The sequence below is a fragment of the Chinchilla lanigera genome, unplaced genomic scaffold (assembly GCF_000276665.1).
Source record: "Chinchilla lanigera isolate Chin_1 unplaced genomic scaffold, ChiLan1.0 scaffold00121, whole genome shotgun sequence".
Classification (NCBI taxonomy): domain Eukaryota; kingdom Metazoa; phylum Chordata; class Mammalia; order Rodentia; family Chinchillidae; genus Chinchilla; species Chinchilla lanigera.
The window spans coordinates 4,307,142-4,325,981 of record NW_004955522.1 but is presented as its reverse complement, the minus strand read 5'-3'; the positions used below and the strand labels follow the sequence as shown (position 1 = coordinate 4,325,981).

The 18,840-nt window shown below is 58.1% G+C and overlaps 1 protein-coding gene across 1 annotated transcript in view; it reads right to left on the bottom strand.

Moving 5' to 3' along the window:
* Positions 1-11,641: 11,641 nt before the first annotated feature.
* Positions 11,642-18,840, bottom strand: part of Cmip (c-Maf inducing protein) — a gene marked incomplete at its 5' end in the record, with an annotated part of 185,887 nt that continues 178,688 nt past the window's right edge. Inside the window, 6 exon segments of the mRNA XM_005409360.2 lie at positions 11,642-13,619; positions 14,976-15,046; positions 16,119-16,224; positions 16,516-16,662; positions 17,627-17,674; positions 18,282-18,422. Coding sequence (XP_005409417.1) covers positions 13,566-13,619; positions 14,976-15,046; positions 16,119-16,224; positions 16,516-16,662; positions 17,627-17,674; positions 18,282-18,422 — 567 coding nt within the window. The 3' untranslated portion in view covers positions 11,642-13,565.

The following is an 18,840-nucleotide window of genomic DNA, read 5'->3' as shown; positions in this document are numbered from 1 at the left end:
GCCTCAGCTTACCTGCCACCACTCACGCCACCCTGCCCTGCGCGCTCCGGCTCCAGGACACACCTCACCCCTGCAGCCTCCTGGCCTCTGCTGGGACAGCAGCCTGGGTCAGTGACCAAGACACTCAGAGACGATGGGACATAGCGACCATCAGCCAGGAGCTGAGACGGTGAAAGCCCAGAAGCCGCTGCCCTAACTGCAGCTTGGTGGTGGGCCTCTGCATCACACCCTGCCCCTCTGGGCCCGTTTCTTCCTCTTGCAAACACGCTCTCTGGGTCTGCCCACCACTGGGAACCCTGGGCTCTCTCTGGGGAAAAGCTGGGGTGAACTTCAGCCCCAGCTTGTGGTCGGCCCCCGCTGCTCAGGCACCTGCAGCTCCAGGCGCTGGAGAAACAGGCCAGAGACTGCTGTGAGTCTGAACGGGTACCCAGAGCTCACCGGGACACTGGCTCTCCACCCCGGGATTTTGTTCCCGGGACAGGTCCCAGATGCAGCAAATAGAAACGCAGACTTGGGCACACGGCGATACTGGAAATATATGAGCCGTGCATCTGAAACAGAAACTTAGCTAGAAAGCCTGTGTTTCACCTGGCAGCCCTATGCCCAGGGGCCATCTGTCTCCCCCGCCCCCCACAGCAGTTTTTGGTTACCTCAGTGGGCGTGCCTGGTGCTGCTCGGCCCGGTGGCAGAGAAGGCTGCAGCCCGAAGTGCCAGCCATGCCCAGGGCAAGGAGCCCCTGCCCTTGGGCCTCCCCAGTAACACCAAACACTGCGCTCTCAGGGCCTTGGCAGAGGGTGTGGGGAGACCCTCATGGGAAAGCCAGGGAAACTGAGGCACAGTGCAAGGCCTTATTCAAGGTCCGTGCCTAATAGAGCCGTGTTCTTCTGAACGCAGAGCCTGCGAGGTCAGTGAGGAGGGACAGGTGCGGCCGCAGGGGATGGGGGGTCAGATGCCGCTTTTCAGGGCCTGCAGGTTCCCAGCCGCAGACATCCGGAGGGACCCGGATGAGTGCGGTGTCACTACCAGGCCATTGTCAGTGGTGTCGCCGCCAGGGGGCAGCAGAGACAAGGAAATAGTTCTGTAAGCCTCGGCCCACCGGGACTGGGGGCCTGAACTTGACACTGATTCTTTGCCACCACGTGGAAAGGGCACGGGTTATCTGAGAGCAAAGAGATTAGGCTCTGACACACGGGCAGTATGGATGTGGGCAGGGGTATGTGGGAAATTTCTGTCCCTTGAACCTATAACTGCTAAAATACCAAAACCAAAACTAACAAGCAAAAAAAAACAAAACAAAAGTAGCCTTTTGATTTTGAATGTTTTCTCCATGAGGAAATGGTAAATATTGGAAAGAATGCGTTTACTCTGATTTAAACATTCCATAAGGCACACGTGGATCAAAATATCACACAGGACCCTCTAAATAGGTACAATTTTTTGTGGTGCTGGGGATCAAACTTAGGGCCTTGGGTATGCTGAGCACCCCGTGTACCACGAAGCTCCATCCCAGCCCCAGTATGTACAATGTTTATGTGTCTATGCATCCGTTTAAAACATAAATTAAAGAGAATAAAAATGTAGATTAAAATACTTTCATGGCCTAAACATATAAATTAAACTAAGTAAAAAAGAAAAAGGCTCATCCAATAAACATGGATAGACCCTGCTTTAGGGAAAAAAACAGCTACCGATGTGAAAGGAACTGGATGGATGTATACATAATGGGGTGCACACGGACAAGGGGGTGTCGCGCAGCCATATCAGGGAACCGATGCGTCCTCCAACGTGGATGGACTTTGGGTGGCAGGTGAGAGAAACCAGAACGGAAGGACATGTGCAGTTTGGCTCCATTTATGCAAGGTGTCTAGTCAAGTTGACGGGGATGGAAAGCAAAATGGCGGCTGCTAGGGCCCGGGTGGGGGCGGGTAACGGGCGTGGGAAACTAGTGTTTAATGGCTGCCAAGGTTGAACCTGGGATGGCGACCAAGCTCTGTGGGAACAGTTGCCCAGTACTGTGAATGTACGTAACGCCACTGCAGTAGGCCCGCGAAGAAGGTCAACATGATAAATTCTATGGTACACGCATTTTTACCACCATTTTAACAGTGCAGCAGGAATGTAAATGTTGGATTTCACGCTGAAGTTTGAGTCATTCCAAAAGCTGATCCCAACATGACAGAGCCCAAATCTCTCACAGCCAATTCAGTAAAAAGTTCTGGCGTTGACTCTGGGCACTGGTGTTTTGTGTCCCAGACAGATTTGACTGCAGTTGTGGCTGAGATGCCCTGGTCTCAAGTTCTGCCATCTTGGAAGAATCAGCGCACCAGGCATTTGTCTGTGGTGATGGTTTTAAAACAGGCCCACAGATTCCCAGGCGCTGCTCCTTCAGGAAACTAACGCCTTTCATTTGAGTGTGGGCTGGACTGAGTAACCTGATTTTACCAGAAAGGGGAAGGAGGAGGAGCAGAGGAAAAGGACAGGGAAGGGAGGAAGAAGAGGAGGAGGAGGAGGAGGAGGGTACCACTTAGAGACAAGGTCGGCAGGGCTCCATGGCTTCCATCTGGGTCTCTCTCTTAGCTCATTCACCTCGGGAACAGCCAGCTGCTATGTCCTGAGGACATTCAAGAAGCCCAGAGAGAGGGCCGTGCGGTGCAGCCCGAGGCCTCCCACCAGCAGCCGTATGAGGGGCCGTCATGGAAATGGATTCTCCAGCCCAGGTCAGCCTGCAAATGACACATCAGCCCCACGACGGGCTGTGAGACCAAACCAGCCCAGCTACCCCACTCCCAAGCTCCTGCCCCACAGAAACGGTGAGATACTGTCTGCTGTTTTTAAGCGACTGAACTTGGGAAAGGTTTGTCACCCAGCAAGAGCTAACATCCGTGGATGTGTTCAGCCACCGTGAGTCACAGCCTTCCACCGGCCCTGCGCATGCCCACCCCCGCCTCCCGCCACCCTCTGTCTATCAGGCCTCCCCTGCCCTCTTCAGCTGATCCACCCCCTCACCTGCTCCTCACGAAGCCCGGGCCTAGCCCACAGGGGAGCCCCGTAAACATTTGTCAAATGAACGAAGCGGCTCGCATTCTGCAAGCATCTCCTCTGCATTTCTTGCCAAAGGGCCCAGGGAGGCTCAAACACGGCCCCAGGGTGGCTGTGAGCTGGGGCTCCAGTGCCACGGGCTCCCTCCTGCAGCAGGAACGGCCCCCCTCCCTGCTGCACGCACACACAAGCCCCCTCTTCTCCTCTGTGACAAGACTTGGGCTTTTGTGGGGACCAAGAACCTGCAGCTCTCGTATCCCGCAGAGCTGACTTCGCGCGCTCCATTTTCTCATCTATGGAATGAGAATAATGAGGCTGTTTAGGAGATGAGCTGACATCACACACAGAGCCCACAGCGATGGGCCCAGCGAGCAGACCGCGAGCACAGCACTCCTGCGAGCCGCTGCAGAAAGAGCAGGCAGCGCGAGCACGGGAGTCCTCCCCGCAGCCACGTGGGGGGCCCAGCCTCCGCTGCCCCTCCTCAGCTCCCTGCATGGCGGCTTCACCTCCCTCTGTCCGACACTCCACACCCACTGCCGCCTCCGGGCCTGCGGCATGGCTGTGTGCCGTTCTCCCTCCGCTCCCTCCCCTCCCTCCCCTCCCTCAAGTCCTTGCTCAAACGTCACCTTCCCAGTAGCACTCTTCCTCCACCTCCCCTTTCTAGGGAATTTTCCCCATCGTATTTCCCTTCTAAGACACAGTACTACATCTTTTCCTTATTATTTCCGTCTCCTTCCAGAAAATGTGTTCCACAAGAATGAATGTTTTGGTCCTGTTTATTCATTGCTGGACCTGCAGTACCTACTATAGTGACTAGCACATAGCAGGAGTGCAGTCAATGTGGATGAATGAATGCTAGGTAGATGGATGATTGATGGGTGGACACCGGATGGATGGCTGGGTGGGTGGATAGATGGAGGGGCACATGATGGATGGATGATGGGTGGATGGATAGGGTAGGTGGAATGGCGGGGTGGATGGATGGGTAGGTGGTAAAAGTAGAGGAGACTGAGCAGTCTTGTCTAGCAGTCTTGAAATCAGCATCTGGGTTTGAGTTCCCTACATTCTAGAGAAAAGCAGAAAACCACGGTTCAGATCCCTGGGCTATGTAAGAAGAGGGGGAAAATGTTCTGCGAATTCCATCTGTTGTCCCTGCTCCAATAGTAGATCGAGGTTCAGTGAGCAGAAACAGATGGAAATCCTACTCCCCAAGTCCCAAGTTTACGATAGCTCTCTACCCACCCAGCCAACAGAGCAGTTGCCTTTTTTTTTTTTCTTTTCTTTTTTCTTTTTAATCCTGGGATTGAACTCAGGGCCTTTGCACTGACCTACATCTCCAGCCATTTTATTTTCTTATTTTTAATTTTGAGGCAGTCTTGCTAAATTGCACAGTCTGGGCTAAAACTTGGTAGTCCTCCTGCCTCAGCCTCCCAGACTGCTGCTGGGATTACAGGTGTGCATCCCGCTAGCGGGTTGAAGTTACCAATCTTGACGCTGTTCCTGCCTGAGCCAGGGAAGAGAGGCCTGGCCAGAGGGGGCTGGGCGGGGACAGGTGGCTGTAGCCACTTGCCCAACACCCAGCAGGTCAGCGAGCTCTGAATTTCCGGAGCCATGGGCAAGCCAGGGAGGCAGCGCCCCCTCACAGGCTCAGGCTAGGTCAAAACAAACGAGGTCAAGGGCAGCACCAGCAAAGAAGGAGCATCTGTCCTTTCCCAAACTCTTGCACCATGGGGGAGGCTGGGACTGCAGCAAGCGGGGTGGGGTGGGGTGAGAAAAGAATGAGGCATCAGCGGGCCGGAGGCTGTTTCACCGCCCTGGACTTGCTCCTGAAGTTGTCTTTCAGGAACCAGGAAAAAAGGGTTAATGGAGCCAGGCGGCAGATAGAGCAGTCATCCTGTGTGTGTGTGTGTGTGTGTGTGTGTGTGTGTGTGTGTGTGTGTGTGTGTGTGTGTCTGCCCTCCACCCGAGGTGGCTAGAGATTCTCCCGGCTGGGCACAGCTTCTGGGGCACAGCGAGACACCCGGAGATCTAGGGGATGTGCTCAGTGAAGGGACATTGCACACCAAACAGTGGATTTGGGGGGAGGCATGTGGGTGGGAGGAGCTCGGTAAGGGGCACGGCAACCCCAGTTCCCGTGCGCTTCACAGAACGCCAGGACAGCTTTATGCCACTTTCCAGATGGGAGTCTGAGACCCAAGGGGGGGGAGGCTAGGCCCCTTGTGGGGGCACGATCTGGAAATGAGCCCCACCTGGGCATCAGGAGTGGAGTCAACGTGACCTGGGCAGCGGGGCGCCCTGAGCATAGCCACAGCCTGCAGGGCCCAGGTGGGTCTCTCTGCCTCCCACCCCTAATCCTGTACAGTCTTCCTGGCCCGGGGGGCTGCAGCTGCTGCCGTGTGTGAGGGAAGCCGGGTCTCCATGGCAATACTGACGTCAAGGGCCAGGCTGGGAATGCGGCCTCCCGCCCCCAGCGGCTGCCTGGCCTGGTCCCAGCCCCAGTCTGCAGCAGCTGGGTCCCAGGGTGTCAGAGCCGTGGACCTTGCCCTGTCCTCTGCCCCGTCCAAGCCAGGCTGCCCGAGGCGGACAGGTGTGGTCAGGCCGCCAGATCTCACTGCCTGACGTCCTCCCGATTTCCTGGTCCCTGGGGTCCCTTTGTCCTCAGACTGGGGCTCAGCTAGCTGCTGGCTTAGCAGACCCCCCTTCCTGCTCAATCAGTGCAGCCCCTCCCAGGGGCCAAGTGCGTTCAACAGGAGGGCGGGCGGTGGTCTGTGACATCCTCCCGGGTTTCTCCTCTGACCCCGTCCACTCTGCTCCACAGTACAGCCAGGGAGGGGGACAGCTCCCAAACTGGCACGTCGCCCTCGCCCACCCCTGCCCCGGGACTGAGACCCCAGGCCTCCCCCTCTGCCCAGCTGCGCAGTGACCACTTCCGCCTCCCGCCTTCCGCTGTCCAGAAGGACCAGCCCGGCCTGAGTCTCTACACATGCTGTTCCCTCCGGCCTGGTGATGACTGACCGCTCCCGTCCACTCGAGACTCCCCTCGGAGGCTCTGACCAGGCAGCCTGCGTAGGATCCGCCCGTCTGAGGGCTGCCTCCTGCCTGATGGATGTGACCCGACGGATGCTGCTCTGTTCACTCCCAGTCCCCAGGTGCCTGGCACAGAGGAGGTGCTTGAGCTCTCTTGTCTGTGTGGATCGTTCTTGTGGTTTTGTTTTTCGGTGCCAGGGATCAAACCCAACGCCTTGCACACACTAGGAGAGTGCTCTGCCGCTGAGCTCTGCCTCTGGCCCTGTACAGGTTTTAGCCGGGCTTAACGGGACTCGATCCACCTCTGCGTCACCATGTAAAGTGTACACGCTGATGGTCCTCAGTGATTCAGAGCCGGGCAGACATCATCACCTTGCTGGAACATTTTCATCACCCAGAAATGAAGCCCTGCATCTGTGAGCAGCACCCACCCCAGGTCCCCTGCACCCCAAGCAAGCCCCAATCTGCTTCCGGTCTCTAGATTTCCCGTCCTGGAGTGGCACAGTGTGGGGCCTCTCGGGTGCCTGGGTGGACGTGAGGCAGAGGGGGGAGGGGGACAGCGCCGGGGACACGGCTCAGTGCAAAGACCTTGGGTTCGGTTCCCCACGTACACACACACACACACGCAGACACACACACGCAGACACACACAGGCTCACTTGCCAACCCTGGCGTCAGACACAGGTCAGAGTCACAGCCAAGCCCCCGCCCGCCAGCAGCGCTGCTTCCCTGCCGCCTCGCCACAGCGCGTGATTCACGCATCCCTTCCCCCATTCACGCCCCTGCAGTGCGTGCTGAAGATACGCGTGCTCGCCTCCTGAGAGGACACCCAGCTGGCCTCTGAACCTGTGGTCTCCTCATCTCTGGGCACCAAGGCTTCGATCGGGATCTGCGGTCCCCACCGTGACTGCACACTTTTAACCTGCACTTAATACTGCGTGTCCGGGCAGCTCCATCAGACTCAGGGAGCCCAGCTTTCGGCATGTTTTACAGTCTCACCAGCTGATTCCAGTGCACGGCCCACACTCGGAGGGCAATACCCCCGAAATTTAATGGGCACACACCTGGGGTCCCTGTTACACATCCAGGCTGTGATTCGGGAGGTCTGGGCAGAGTCAGCGGAGGTTGCCCTTCTGATCCTTGCATCATGCTCATACAGCCGTCCATCGGCCACTCATACAGCCGTCCATCGGCCACATTTGGACTGGCAAACTCAGCCAATTTCCTTTTCCAGGTACATGGAAAAAGAACCTAAAATCACACATCTCACCATGTACACCTGGGCGGGTTGTGCACTGCACACAGGGAAGACGGGGCAGCCTTTCACGACAGCTGTGTCTATTTCTTGTGACAGTTTTCCAGCAGGTGGCAGTAGAGTGTTTTAAGGAAGGAGCTCAACCCGCTAAGAGGCTTCCTAAGTGTGGCTCCCAAAGGATTGGTGCTAGCAGGACTCACTTCCCAGGGCTGGACACGGCTGAACAGCAGCTGCCATATTGTCATTTAACACATTCTTTTGGGCTGCTACTTTTTTTTTCTTTTTGTTTTTTTTTTCTGGTACCGGGAATCAAACTCATGACCTCATGCTTGCCAGGCAGGCGCTGTGCCGCTGAGCTAAATCCCTGGCCCCCTCTTTTTTTTTTTTTTTTTTTTTTTTGGTTTTGGGTTGCTACTTTTTAAGGTGAGTTGCAATATTTGTTAAAAAAAAACTGAACCCGTCAGTCACTCTCCATTCTTCCTCTTCCGATGCCAACCCCCGACAACCACCAATCTGTGGTCTGTCTCTATGGATTTTCTCTTTCGGACATTTTATACAAACAGCATCATACAAGATGTAGCCTTTGATGCCCTAGCATCAAATACTCTACCTAGCATTGTATTTTAAGACACATCTGGGTTGTGGTCCTGGGGACTGAACGCAGGGCCTTCTCACTAAGCTACATCCCCAACCCTTTTTAAGAACTCTTCTTGGAGACAGGGTGTCGCTACCTTTCCCAGCTCCTGTAGACCCTTCCCAGGGTGGTCAGTCCCTTACCCCACCCCCATGGGCCCTTCCAGCCTGGCCAGGAGACCCCTCTGTCAATAGGATCCAGGCGGATGTCCTCAGGGTTTTCCCAGGCTCCTCCTCCAGCCCGGTCCTCTGTCTCTAACACAGTTGGACCCTGCTGTAGCCCCGGAAGCAGACACCGAAGTGGGATTCAAGGACGGGCAGCTCTGAGGGCAGCGGCCTGGGGACCCGCTGGGACAAGGGGAGGCTGGGTACAGAAGGGAGGAGGTCCTGACCCAATGGCCAGCACCAAAGGCCAGCGGGGATTAGCACCAGGGAGGGACTCTGGGGACTGGCAAGGAAGGGGCCCGGGGCTGCCCTCTCCCCATGAAGGAGACACCAGGGTGCTCACGTGCCAGGTGGCTCCCATCTGTCAGGAAGGCCCCGGGGGGCTCTCGCTGGCCCTGAGCACACCGCCTGCGAGAAGCTGGGCGCTGAGCATCTCCACCCCTCCCTCACCCTGGCCCTGGACCAATCACCTCTCCCTGCAGTTTTTCCAGAGCCTCTCTGGAAGCTGTTTCCCTAGTGTAAGCCCCGCGCTCGCCTCATCCACCCAGTAGCCAGCAGCGAGAGCCTGTCCCATGATGCCTGGCTGCAGCCTTGGCTCTTACTCTGTAACCTTGATCAAGAGACCCAGCTTCTCTCTCCCAAGGGGTCCCATGAGTACCTGGCTCCCGGGTTTGCCAGGAAGGGTAGAAGAGTTAGAGCTACTGTGCCTGGCACACGGTAGGTGCTACGAGGTGTGAGCAAAATATACGGAGAATAAATGTGAAAATTTTATTACAGTAAAAGAGGCATTGCCATGAATCCCATCGAAACACTCCCTTTGCCTTGAACACACTCTTCCCATTGTTCTTGCCACTTTCTGAAGCACTTCTGGAAGTCCTCTCTCCTGAGTGTCTCTAGTTGCACTGTCATGGCTGCCTTACTGCTCCCGAATCCACTCAAGGTGTTGACCTTTCATGGTCTCTTTGACGTTGGCAAAAGCCAGAAGTCACACAGTACCAAATCCAGTGAAGAAGGTGGAGGGCAACACACCGCAATGTTTTTACTGTAATGTGTCTTTTTGCTGGATGGCACATGGCATTCGCCGTAGCTTTGAGCACATCTTGTAAAGACACTCATGGAAGAGGCCTTGCGGAACTGTTTCAGAAGGCAGCAAGAGTGGTGGTTTGAGCACTGAATGTGAGCATTTTATTTAAAAATGAATAAAACAATTGCAACTTTTTCATTATTATTCATATTCCTCAAGAGGAACCCCAGGCTCCTAAAGATGATCGATTGGTGACACTGGCATGGTCTCCCCTTCACCGGCCCCCCAACCCAGAGCGTGTCGAAGGGTGGCCCCCAGAAGGCACATACCCCTGGCACCTGTGAATGTCACTTGGGAGAGTGGGACCCTGCAGATGTGCCTAAGGATCTCATCCCGGCATCTAGTGATGTATATGCTAACAAGAGGAGGAAGGGCTATAGGCTCTGGAGGCTGCAGGGGGTCAGATGCGGGAGGGGGCCACTAGCCAAACAATGGTAGGAGCCTATAGAGAGGACCCAGGCTTCTCCAAAGAATGACCCAGGCCATCTCCACCACTGAAAGACCCAAGAGGGGGTGTTGCTGGGGCAGCTACAGGAGACACTTGGAACCCAGCACTTGGTGCCAAAGTGCCCACAACTGGGTACTTGAAATAACAGAACTTTGTTGTCTGCAGGCTAAAAATCCAGTCAAAGCTTGCTTCCTCCTGAGCACAAAGCAAGGATCTCCTCCGTGTGTCCCTCAGCGCCTGGCAGTGTGCTGGCCGTGGAGGGTTTGTGGCCGTGTCACCATGGTGTCCACCTTCTTCCTTTCACAGCCCTCTCCCCGTGTCTTGTCTCTTCGGGTGGCTCTGTACCCCAAGTTCCCCAGTTTATAAGGACACTGCACAAGGGCCCACCCTGGGGACTTCCTTTTAACTTGGTTGCCTCTGAAAAGAGCTGGCTCCAGATAGAGTCACATTCTGAGGTCCTGGGAGTTCGGCTGTCACTGCTGGGGGACACCGTTCAGCCCCAACGGTGACACCCCCAGGCCTCCCGACTGCTCTTCTCACAGCTGCGGAAAGGTCTGTGTGGATCCCCTTGGCCAGGGGCCACACCTCGGCACAATCCCCTTCCTTGCTGGCGGCTTGGCGAATGTCCCCTGCTTCATGCTCCGCCGTGCCACCTCCTCCAGGAAGCCACCTGGTTCCCATCAGCCTACGCTCCGTGCCCGCCATGGTGTCTGCGGGTGGCATGTGCTGGGTGACCGGCCAAGTCCTCCTCACACTTTGACTCTGGGCCTGAGGACAAGGGTCTTGTCTCTTGCTCCGCCTTTTTTGAAGGTGACTGACATCCAAGAAGCGGCACCTATGTAATACACACAGTGTGGTGCTAAGTCTGTACATGACGCCGTCCCCATCAGTGCCACACACACGCCTGCCACCTCCAAGCACCATCTCCCAGGCTAGTTACTAGGCTGGGTGGCAGGCCCTGAGATGACACAGCTGACGTGTCTTGCACACGGGCGCACACACTATCCCTGCGTGTGTCTGCTCACAGCGGAGCCGAGGCACGGGCCTGGGGCTGTCCCACCTGGCTCTGCCTCCTGGGTGAGGCCTGCCCTGCAGCCTGCAGTTGCAGGGGCTCCTTCCCCTGGCTGGCATCCCTGTGACCGGAGAGGCTGCGTGACCTCCTCCCAGGGCAGGCGGGAGGGGACAAGCCTGGGGCGGGTGGTGCAACACACCGAGGCCGTGGGGCCGCCCGAAGATGGGAGACCCCGGAGGGGGCCGGGTTTGGGGTGGGAATAAAAGGCGCATTCGCAGAAGAGTCTTCGCCAGGGTCTGGGACTCAGAGGCCACCACAAGCCAGCAGCAGCTGCTCGTCCACAGCGTGCCGCAGTCTGGCAGCCACAGCAAAGCCGCTCTGTTCGAGCCATCTGTAGGAAAACGGACGCACCTTGAGCCCATAATGCTAAGTGAAGTAAATCAGACCCAGAGGACGCACTACTGACTTAAAAAGCAAAATAAGAGATGGGAGGAAATGGAGAGCCGGGAGACGCAAGGGGAGCGGGGTGCAGGAGAGGTAAAATGACTGCAGTGCCGTCTGTACGTGGACCAGCTCCCCAAGGTGGGTTTATAAGCATGACATAGCACAAACACACACCAATAAACAACAAAAAAATGCAGAGGCCCAGGCCTCTCCCAGCCTCTGGGTCAGAACCTGCAGTCACAAAACCCCCAGGTAGCCCCAGAGTGCAGGGTTGGGTCTATGCCAGGCTCTCACCGGGAAGGGACCGTGTCCCCTGGCAAGGTCCGGAGAATTCTTCGACGGCCACAACAGGGCAGGCACTTCTGGTGGATGAGGCCAAGGACACCAGCGGGCACAGTGAACCCGACAGCCCCTGCACAGCTCCGGCCCCCATGGTCAAGCGTCCAGTGTGAGGTCTTCAGGCGGGGCCACCTGGGCTCAGGAGAGGAGGTGCTGCCCCCCCCCGCCCCCCAAGCCCCACAGAAAGGCCAGGCGTCAATGAGTCACTTACAGTTTATTTTTGCCTGAAAGTATTTCACATCTCTTTGTACACAGCTACGTGACAGTAGTATTAACCATCAGGAAAAGCAACAGTGCGAGGGGAAAGGTGGCATGTCTTGTTTCTTTTTTTTTTTTTTTTTTTTAAATTTTTAAATGGTTTTTTGTGTATGTTTTTTGGGGTTTTTTTTTTGTTTGTTTTTTTCGTTTTTGCTTCTGCTTCCTCCTGCACCAGAGTGCTATGGAGTACGGAACGGGGTGGGGGTGGGGGGACTAAAACCAAACAATAGAAAACAACAACAGAAAACAGAACACAAAACGGAACACACTCTCACACACACACACACACGAAATAAAACCTGGCACGGAAAATGAATTAAGACTGAAACCCAATTTCTCTCGTTTTTTTTTTTCCTTTTTTAAAAAAATGAGGGCATCATTGAGGGGGGTAATAAAGTCTACCTAGCAAAGTATAAAACGACAAAAGCATGGTTTCCATTGAATAAGATTAAATATATATAAAACAATTACATCCACTGTGGGTTAGGTTTGGAGGTGCCAGAGGGGAGATGGACTTGTGCTAAACCAACAGAAAAGGGGGCTGCGGGACAGGGGATCCCAAAGAAGCCGCCGGGGGCTGTTCTGTACAGTGAGGGCTTGTTAAGAAAAAGCGGGCCGTTTAGAAAAGAAACGGGAGGTCGGTTTGTCCGGGCGCGGGTGTGGGACAGAGGGGCATCTTTGCTGCACTGACGGGCGGGCGGTGGTCAGGCTGGCGGGGGTGACATTTCTCTCTCCTCCCAAGAGACCATGCAGAGAGGCAAAGACACAGGCATGCGGGACGGGGCAATGGGGGGGGGCGTGATGGCAGGGGAAGCCGCAGGCCCAGAGTCTTAATTGGGGATGGGGACAGCAAAGGCTGCTGGAGTTGGGGGGTGGGGGGGCGGTTAGCGCCCCCTTCCAAATCTAGAAAAGGGGGCGAGGACAGAGCTTGGGCCTTCAAGTAGCAAGACGACGATGTGGGGACCCCTCTTCTCCTTCCTCCCCCCAGCCTGACTCCTACCCACGAGGAAGCTGAGACACCTGGAAATCAGAAATATACAGGTGGGCAGGGTGGGTGGACGGACGGACGGATGGGCGAGCATTAGCATATGGAATCCATTACGAAAAAGCAATTAATTTTCCAAGGAGGGTCTTTTTTTGTTTGTTTTTTTCTTTCTCTTTTTTTTGTCTGTTTCCTTTAAAAAAATAACAATAAAACTACCACTAACCCAACAGCTGACTGACTGGTACAGTACTACACGCGGGGGCGGGGGCGGGGGCGGGGACGGGGAGGGGAGGGTCAGACTTCATAAATAAGAGCAGGTCCCAGACCCACAATTTGTCAACATCTCTTAAATAGGTGCATTATTTAAATCTTATGTACAACAAGAACCATTTTGCATAGCAATGGTGAGGACACAGGACGGCGACGACGGGACTGGGTCTTCGGGTCCCCAGCGGCGGCGGGGCGAGGTCTCAGCTCCACGCGCCTGCCTGGCGCCTTGCGGCCGGAAGAGCATCCTTGTCCGGCCTTCGAGATGGTGGCGTCGGAGTCGCCCTTCCACGCGGCGGCGTTAAACACAAAGGCAAAGAAAATCCACAAAGGGTCCCCACCCGCGCCTCCCCCACCCTCCCGACTGGCTGCCGCTCTTGCTGCCCTTGTTGCCAATGTCCGTTTCAGATCCGGCCAAAGGTTCCGAGTGTGAAGCTAAAAGAATTAGGCGGGGGCCGGGCGAGCTCGCAGACCCCCTCCCCCCTCCGCCCCCAGACTCCCCCATCTATCCCACAGCAGGCGCGGGGCACCTGCACCGCTGCTCTACGGCTATTAGTCAAGAGTCGCTTCGTCGCGGCTGCAGTGTCACCCTGCCACGCGCCGGGAGCTTCACCAGGCTTCTGTGTAGCGGACGTCCACCTCCTTCAAGTTAGGGAGCTTGGCCTGCGGGGGCAAGAGGGGTCCCGTCACCCACCAGCCACTTCTGCGAACCTGGCGGGCCCACTTCCACCCGCGTGGGTAGCCGGGGTTGCCCCTGGCGGCCCCTATGGGTGGGGCTCTGGAGGGCTGGGTGACGTGAGGCCATGGGCTCGGGATCTGGCTTTGGGACACAAAGACTGGACTTGAACTTGGCTCTGCCCCTGAGCACACCGCTGGCCTCCCTGGGCCTCAGTTTCCTCACGTATGGAGTCAAGTTCCTGGCTCAAAGGACATGGTAGGGGCTAAACATACACTTGCCACGTGCCAGGCATGTGTGCGCGCGCATACCCCCGCCACACATGCGCACAGCTCCTGGGCTCCGAGGCACTCAGTGGCTCCCCGCTTCCCAGGCACAATGGCAAGCTGGGGGCCTGCATCACAGCACTGCGACGCTGGAAAGCGAACTCACGCCTTTCCAGGTTAGGAGGCTGCAGAGAAGGATCTAGACTGCCAGCTTCTCTTGAAAAACAGGAAGACTGCGCGAGATGAGGCCGGGAGCCTGTGGCTTGGCCTGCCTGGCTCTGGGCAGGGCCTCCCTCCCACGCGGGGACAGAGCGCGCTCCGGGCAGGGGTCATGCCAGCCACACCGAGGTGTCCCCACCCCCGGCCCAGGCCTGGCACAGGGCAGCTGCTCGGTGAGCACATGGAGGTGGTCATTCGGCAGCCCTGGCTGCAGCAGGCCCTGGGGCAGGTGGGCCTCGGTCCGAGGACGTGCACGGGGACGGGTGGCAGGCAGCTGCAGGTGGCACCACCCTCCCTCCACCCAGGGCCTCTTCCAGTCTGAGTCTACCGGGCTGCCTCGTCCTGCTACCAGCCAGGCCGAGGCGGTGTGACCCACCAGCCCTGTAAAAACTTTGCTTCCACTGTGGCTCCCACTCAAAAGCCTCTTGTAAAACTCAGCTCACTGCCCCATCCACTGCCCTGCTGAGGCCTGGAGGCTGGAGGCTTCCTCCTGGGCTTGGGTGCAATCCAAGTCCTTCTGCACCCTACAGGATTTTCTTTGCTTCTGTCCCCTAATACTTCAGTTACTCCCAGCTGCATTTGCTACATCAGTTCCTGCCCATCTCCTGCCTCAGGGCCTTTTACCTGCTCGTCCTCCTGCCCTGGGTGTCCTATCCCACAGTCTCAGGATACCTGGCCTCTTCTTCAAAGCAACCATCCTGCCTGGTATCTCCCCAGCTCCAGTCTCCCTGCTGGCTTCCTCCTCATCACTCCACTCCCCTTTGGCCTCCTGACCAGCTGGTGTAAGAGCCCCTTTCTGGGAAGGCAGCGAGATGGCATCTACGGGCGCAGGCTGGCCACGGGGAGGGAGGGAGTTACCTTCAGATCTTCGTAGGTATCAGCCGAGAGCTTGGTGCTGTTCATGTTTAAGCTGCAGAGACTCTTCATGGCTGCACGAGGACAGACAGACAGACAGACAGTGAGACGGCATGAGGGACCACTGCAGGTGTGCGACGGCCCAGCTGGGGACTGCCTGGTGAGGTCTCCCGTGAGAAGGTGGGGGGTGTCAATGCCGCCGGTGTGGCCCGGCAGAATGGAAGTCTCTTTCAGGCAGTGCTGGTGGGAGCTGGGTTCTCTCCCTGCCTGTCCCTCTGTCACGTCCCTCCCTGCCAGCACCAGATGTCCCCAGAGCTCAGGGGACAAGGCCCAGGCCACCCACACAGGCCAGGCCTGCCCTCCCCCGTGGAAACCCTGGATGTTCTCCCGGTGGGTGCTGACTCAGGTCCAGCCCCTCGAAAGCCAACCTCGGGCTTGGGTTTGTCTGGGAGTCACGTGGGCCCGTGTTAGGGCTGTGTGGCCCCCACCAGCTCCCACAGAACCTGCTCGACCTGGACCCCCACCGCCCGCCCACCCGGAATTGCCAACCCCCTTGCAGGGGCATGGCCACTCCCCAGAGGAATGTCACCTCCTGTGATCAGTCACCACACCCAGGCCCCTGCTGCCTCCGAGGAAGCCTCCAACCCTCCAAGCTGAGCCACAGGGGCTCGAGTCTAAAGCAGCAGATCCGGAAATGGAAAGCTGGTCAAACGCGGATTCCCAGGCCCCGGGATGATTTCAATAAATCAGGGCCGAGGCTAGGAGCCAGCATCCCAGATTCCCTGGGTGTTCTGAGTGCCACCTATGGAGGAGCACTCCTCACCCGGGGCCAGGCCTGGGGATCGCCCTGCTGCCTGGGTACCGTGCAGCTTCTCTGCCAGGTCTGGAAAGGCTGAGAACGTGCATTTCCGACCAGCTCGCAGGGCCGGCGGCTGGTTCGAGACGCAGCAGCGACCATAGGGCACTCAGTTTGCATGTGGTCACTCAGCAGACTGGGCAGGGGGAGGGAAGGGCTGGTCCCACTCGCTTCTCCTTTCCCACTGCACGCCAAGCTCCATGAGGGCCGGGGTACTGGGCCTGAACCCCAGCAGCCAGCACGCGCCTGGCACTCAGCACCGGGCACAGCCTGCTATGGGGAGGACTCACAGCTGAGGGCCAGCAGGCCGGCATCGGTGACGGGCGTCTCGCACAGGTTCAGCACCTGGAGCATGGTGAGGTGTTCCGACAGGAGCCGCAGGCCGGCGTCTCCGAACTGCGGGGCACAGGGACGCTCAGGCCTCTCCCAGACCCCGGGGACGCGACTCCCCGGCCAGGCAGAGGTGGAAGGAGGCGGGGCTGAGCCCACCCACCCTAGGGCTTGGGGTCTGGCTCCCCACTTTCCTGCGTGGAATCAAACGCTTCCCTGTCCTGGGTTCGGGCGGAAGTGGCCCAGCTGGGGTGAGTTTGGCCATCTGCCAGGGAAGCTTTGACCCTAGTGATGCCCCAGTGACCAGGAAGGGCAGAGGTGGGGGCAGCGGGCCGGGAGGAGGGCGGCCGGGCGCACCTGAGTGGACCACAGGTTGAGCTGCTTGAGAGAAGGCAGTTTGATGAGGTGCTCTGCGCAGGCACTGGTGACATTGGTGAAGGCCAAGCTGAGGTTCTCCAGGTTTCCAAAGGAGCCCGAGCTCAGCAAGCGAGCCAGGTCGGCATCCTGGGGACACGGGGGGCCGGGCTCAGGGCAGCTCCATGGAGCGGGGCCCCCTTCCCAGACCCCACACCTTCCCTGCCCAGCACACAGCTGCTCCCGGGCGTCCTGCAGGCGACACCATGCTTGGCATGCAGGGCCAGTAGAGGGCTTCCGCAGGGGCTCACAGCCCGAGCCACCACGGGGCGTTCCGAGCTCGTGCCCCTCCCAGAGTGCACACATGTGCACACACACGTCTCGTGACCTTGTCCTTGCTTCTGCCTGTACCCCCATGCACCCGCCGAGGCCACCTCCCCTCTGAGGCCTCAAGAAGCCAGCACATGCCAGCACCAGCCGTGAGGGCCGAGGGGCGTGTCCATGTCCCATCCTCCCGCAGCCTTGCTGCCCTGAGTAAGGCTCGCTTCCTAGCCCCGTCTGCAGCCAACCCTGACACCTGGTGTGAACGACACTTCCAGGAAGGTTCTTAAAAGGAAGGGCATGTTCTCCCCTGCTCTTCCTCCTTCCTGCTGGCCGGGATGGAGACACAAGGGCTGGAGCTTGGGCAGACTTCTAGGGTCCATGAGGGGGAGCCATGTGTGAGGGGCAGGGGGCAAGCAGGTGAGAAGGAAATGGGAACTGCAGACAGGCGAAGCTCACAGGGTGGTCGTGAAGGTAAAATGAACCAATGCTACGGCATGCGGCATATACACACCCAGTGTATGTTCGTTACTATTATCATTACCACTAACAGTAACTGGTAACGTGTTACCCTTCACGCCATCAATGATACATATATTTACTTATTCTGTGGTGCTGGGGATTGAATCCAGGGCCTCCTGCATGCTAAGCACATGCTCTACCAAGTGGCCACACAATGTCACCAGGCGGCCTTATCATGGTATTTTAACTTCCTTCTAGGTTCTCGTTTGTCTTCTGGAAATGCCCCGTCACCTCCCCCCACCCTCCTTGTCCAGAGCCCCGCCGCACTCACTGTGGACTTTGAGGGCAGTGTGAGCCTGGTGGGCCCGCCTTTCCTTTGCTGCAATGGAAAATCGAGGGGTTAGGGCTGTGTCTCGGTCCCGCCCTGGGGCCCCTCTGCAAACTCCCCTCCAGGAGCTGGGGGGACTTGGAGGCAGAGGGAGGCATGGTGGGCGTTTGAGCGCAGGCTGCTTTTGGACTTAAGACCCAGAAACACAGGGAGGGTGCAGAGGGAGGGAGACGGTGCCGCCACCCACCCAGTCCCACCAGTGCCAAAGCCCACAGGGCGCTGCTGTGTCCCAGGGGTCCCGCTGGGCTCGGGCTGGGCATGGCACACCCTGTCCCAGGATTGCAGGTGAGGGCGGCCCCGGGAGGCGGGCACCATATACCCTGTCCCTCTGTCCTGCTGGGCACATACACTTGTGGACAGAGATGCCCTTGGCAACGGGGCACAGGGGCTGGCGTTTGGACGAGGGGCTTGTGTTGGAGTGGCGGAGGTTGGCAGGACGGGGGACAGCGTCAGTCCCAGCCTGGCCCTGCATGGGCTGCAAGACCCAGGCCACTTGCTTTATCTCCCTGCCCCTCCGGATCGCCCGGGAAGGGGCCGGGGCTGACCCCACCCTCCGAGGGCTGCGGGGTCGGCGACGCGGGCCAAGGGGCGGACGCACCAGCTCCTTCAGCTCCCGCTGCCGCTCGCACAGCTGCTCGTACATGCGCTTGCCCACCTCGGTGCTCTCCAGGGTGGAGATGATCTGCAGCTGCGTGTCGTTGTTGTCGATAATGTTGTACTCCAGCATCAAGCACAGGATCTGAGGGACACAGCGGGCGACGGGCGTGGGAGGGTCTCCCAGGGGGCGCGGGGCGTGAGACCCCAGCCTGGGGCAGCAGCTCCCCCCCCACCCCCGCCTGAGGCCCCACTGCGCAGGGACGGCAGCGTCCTCCAGGCAGACGTAGGGCAGGCCCTCGCTGATGCAGGAATAGGCGCCCTGCTAAGACAGGCCCCCTGTCTCTTATCCCGGTTGGAACCGGGCTCACAGCGGAGTAGGAGCAGCTCGCTGGGGCAGGGCCCAGCAGGACACGTTTCCTAGGGGCATCGTGTGTCTGCAAGTGCTGCCCTCCCACCCACCACAGCACCCTCCCTGCTCTGCCCAGCCAGTCACAGGAAGTCAAGGATAAGCCCAACCCCTCCCCAGTACCTCTGGCTCCAGCCATGCCCTGTAACTCCCC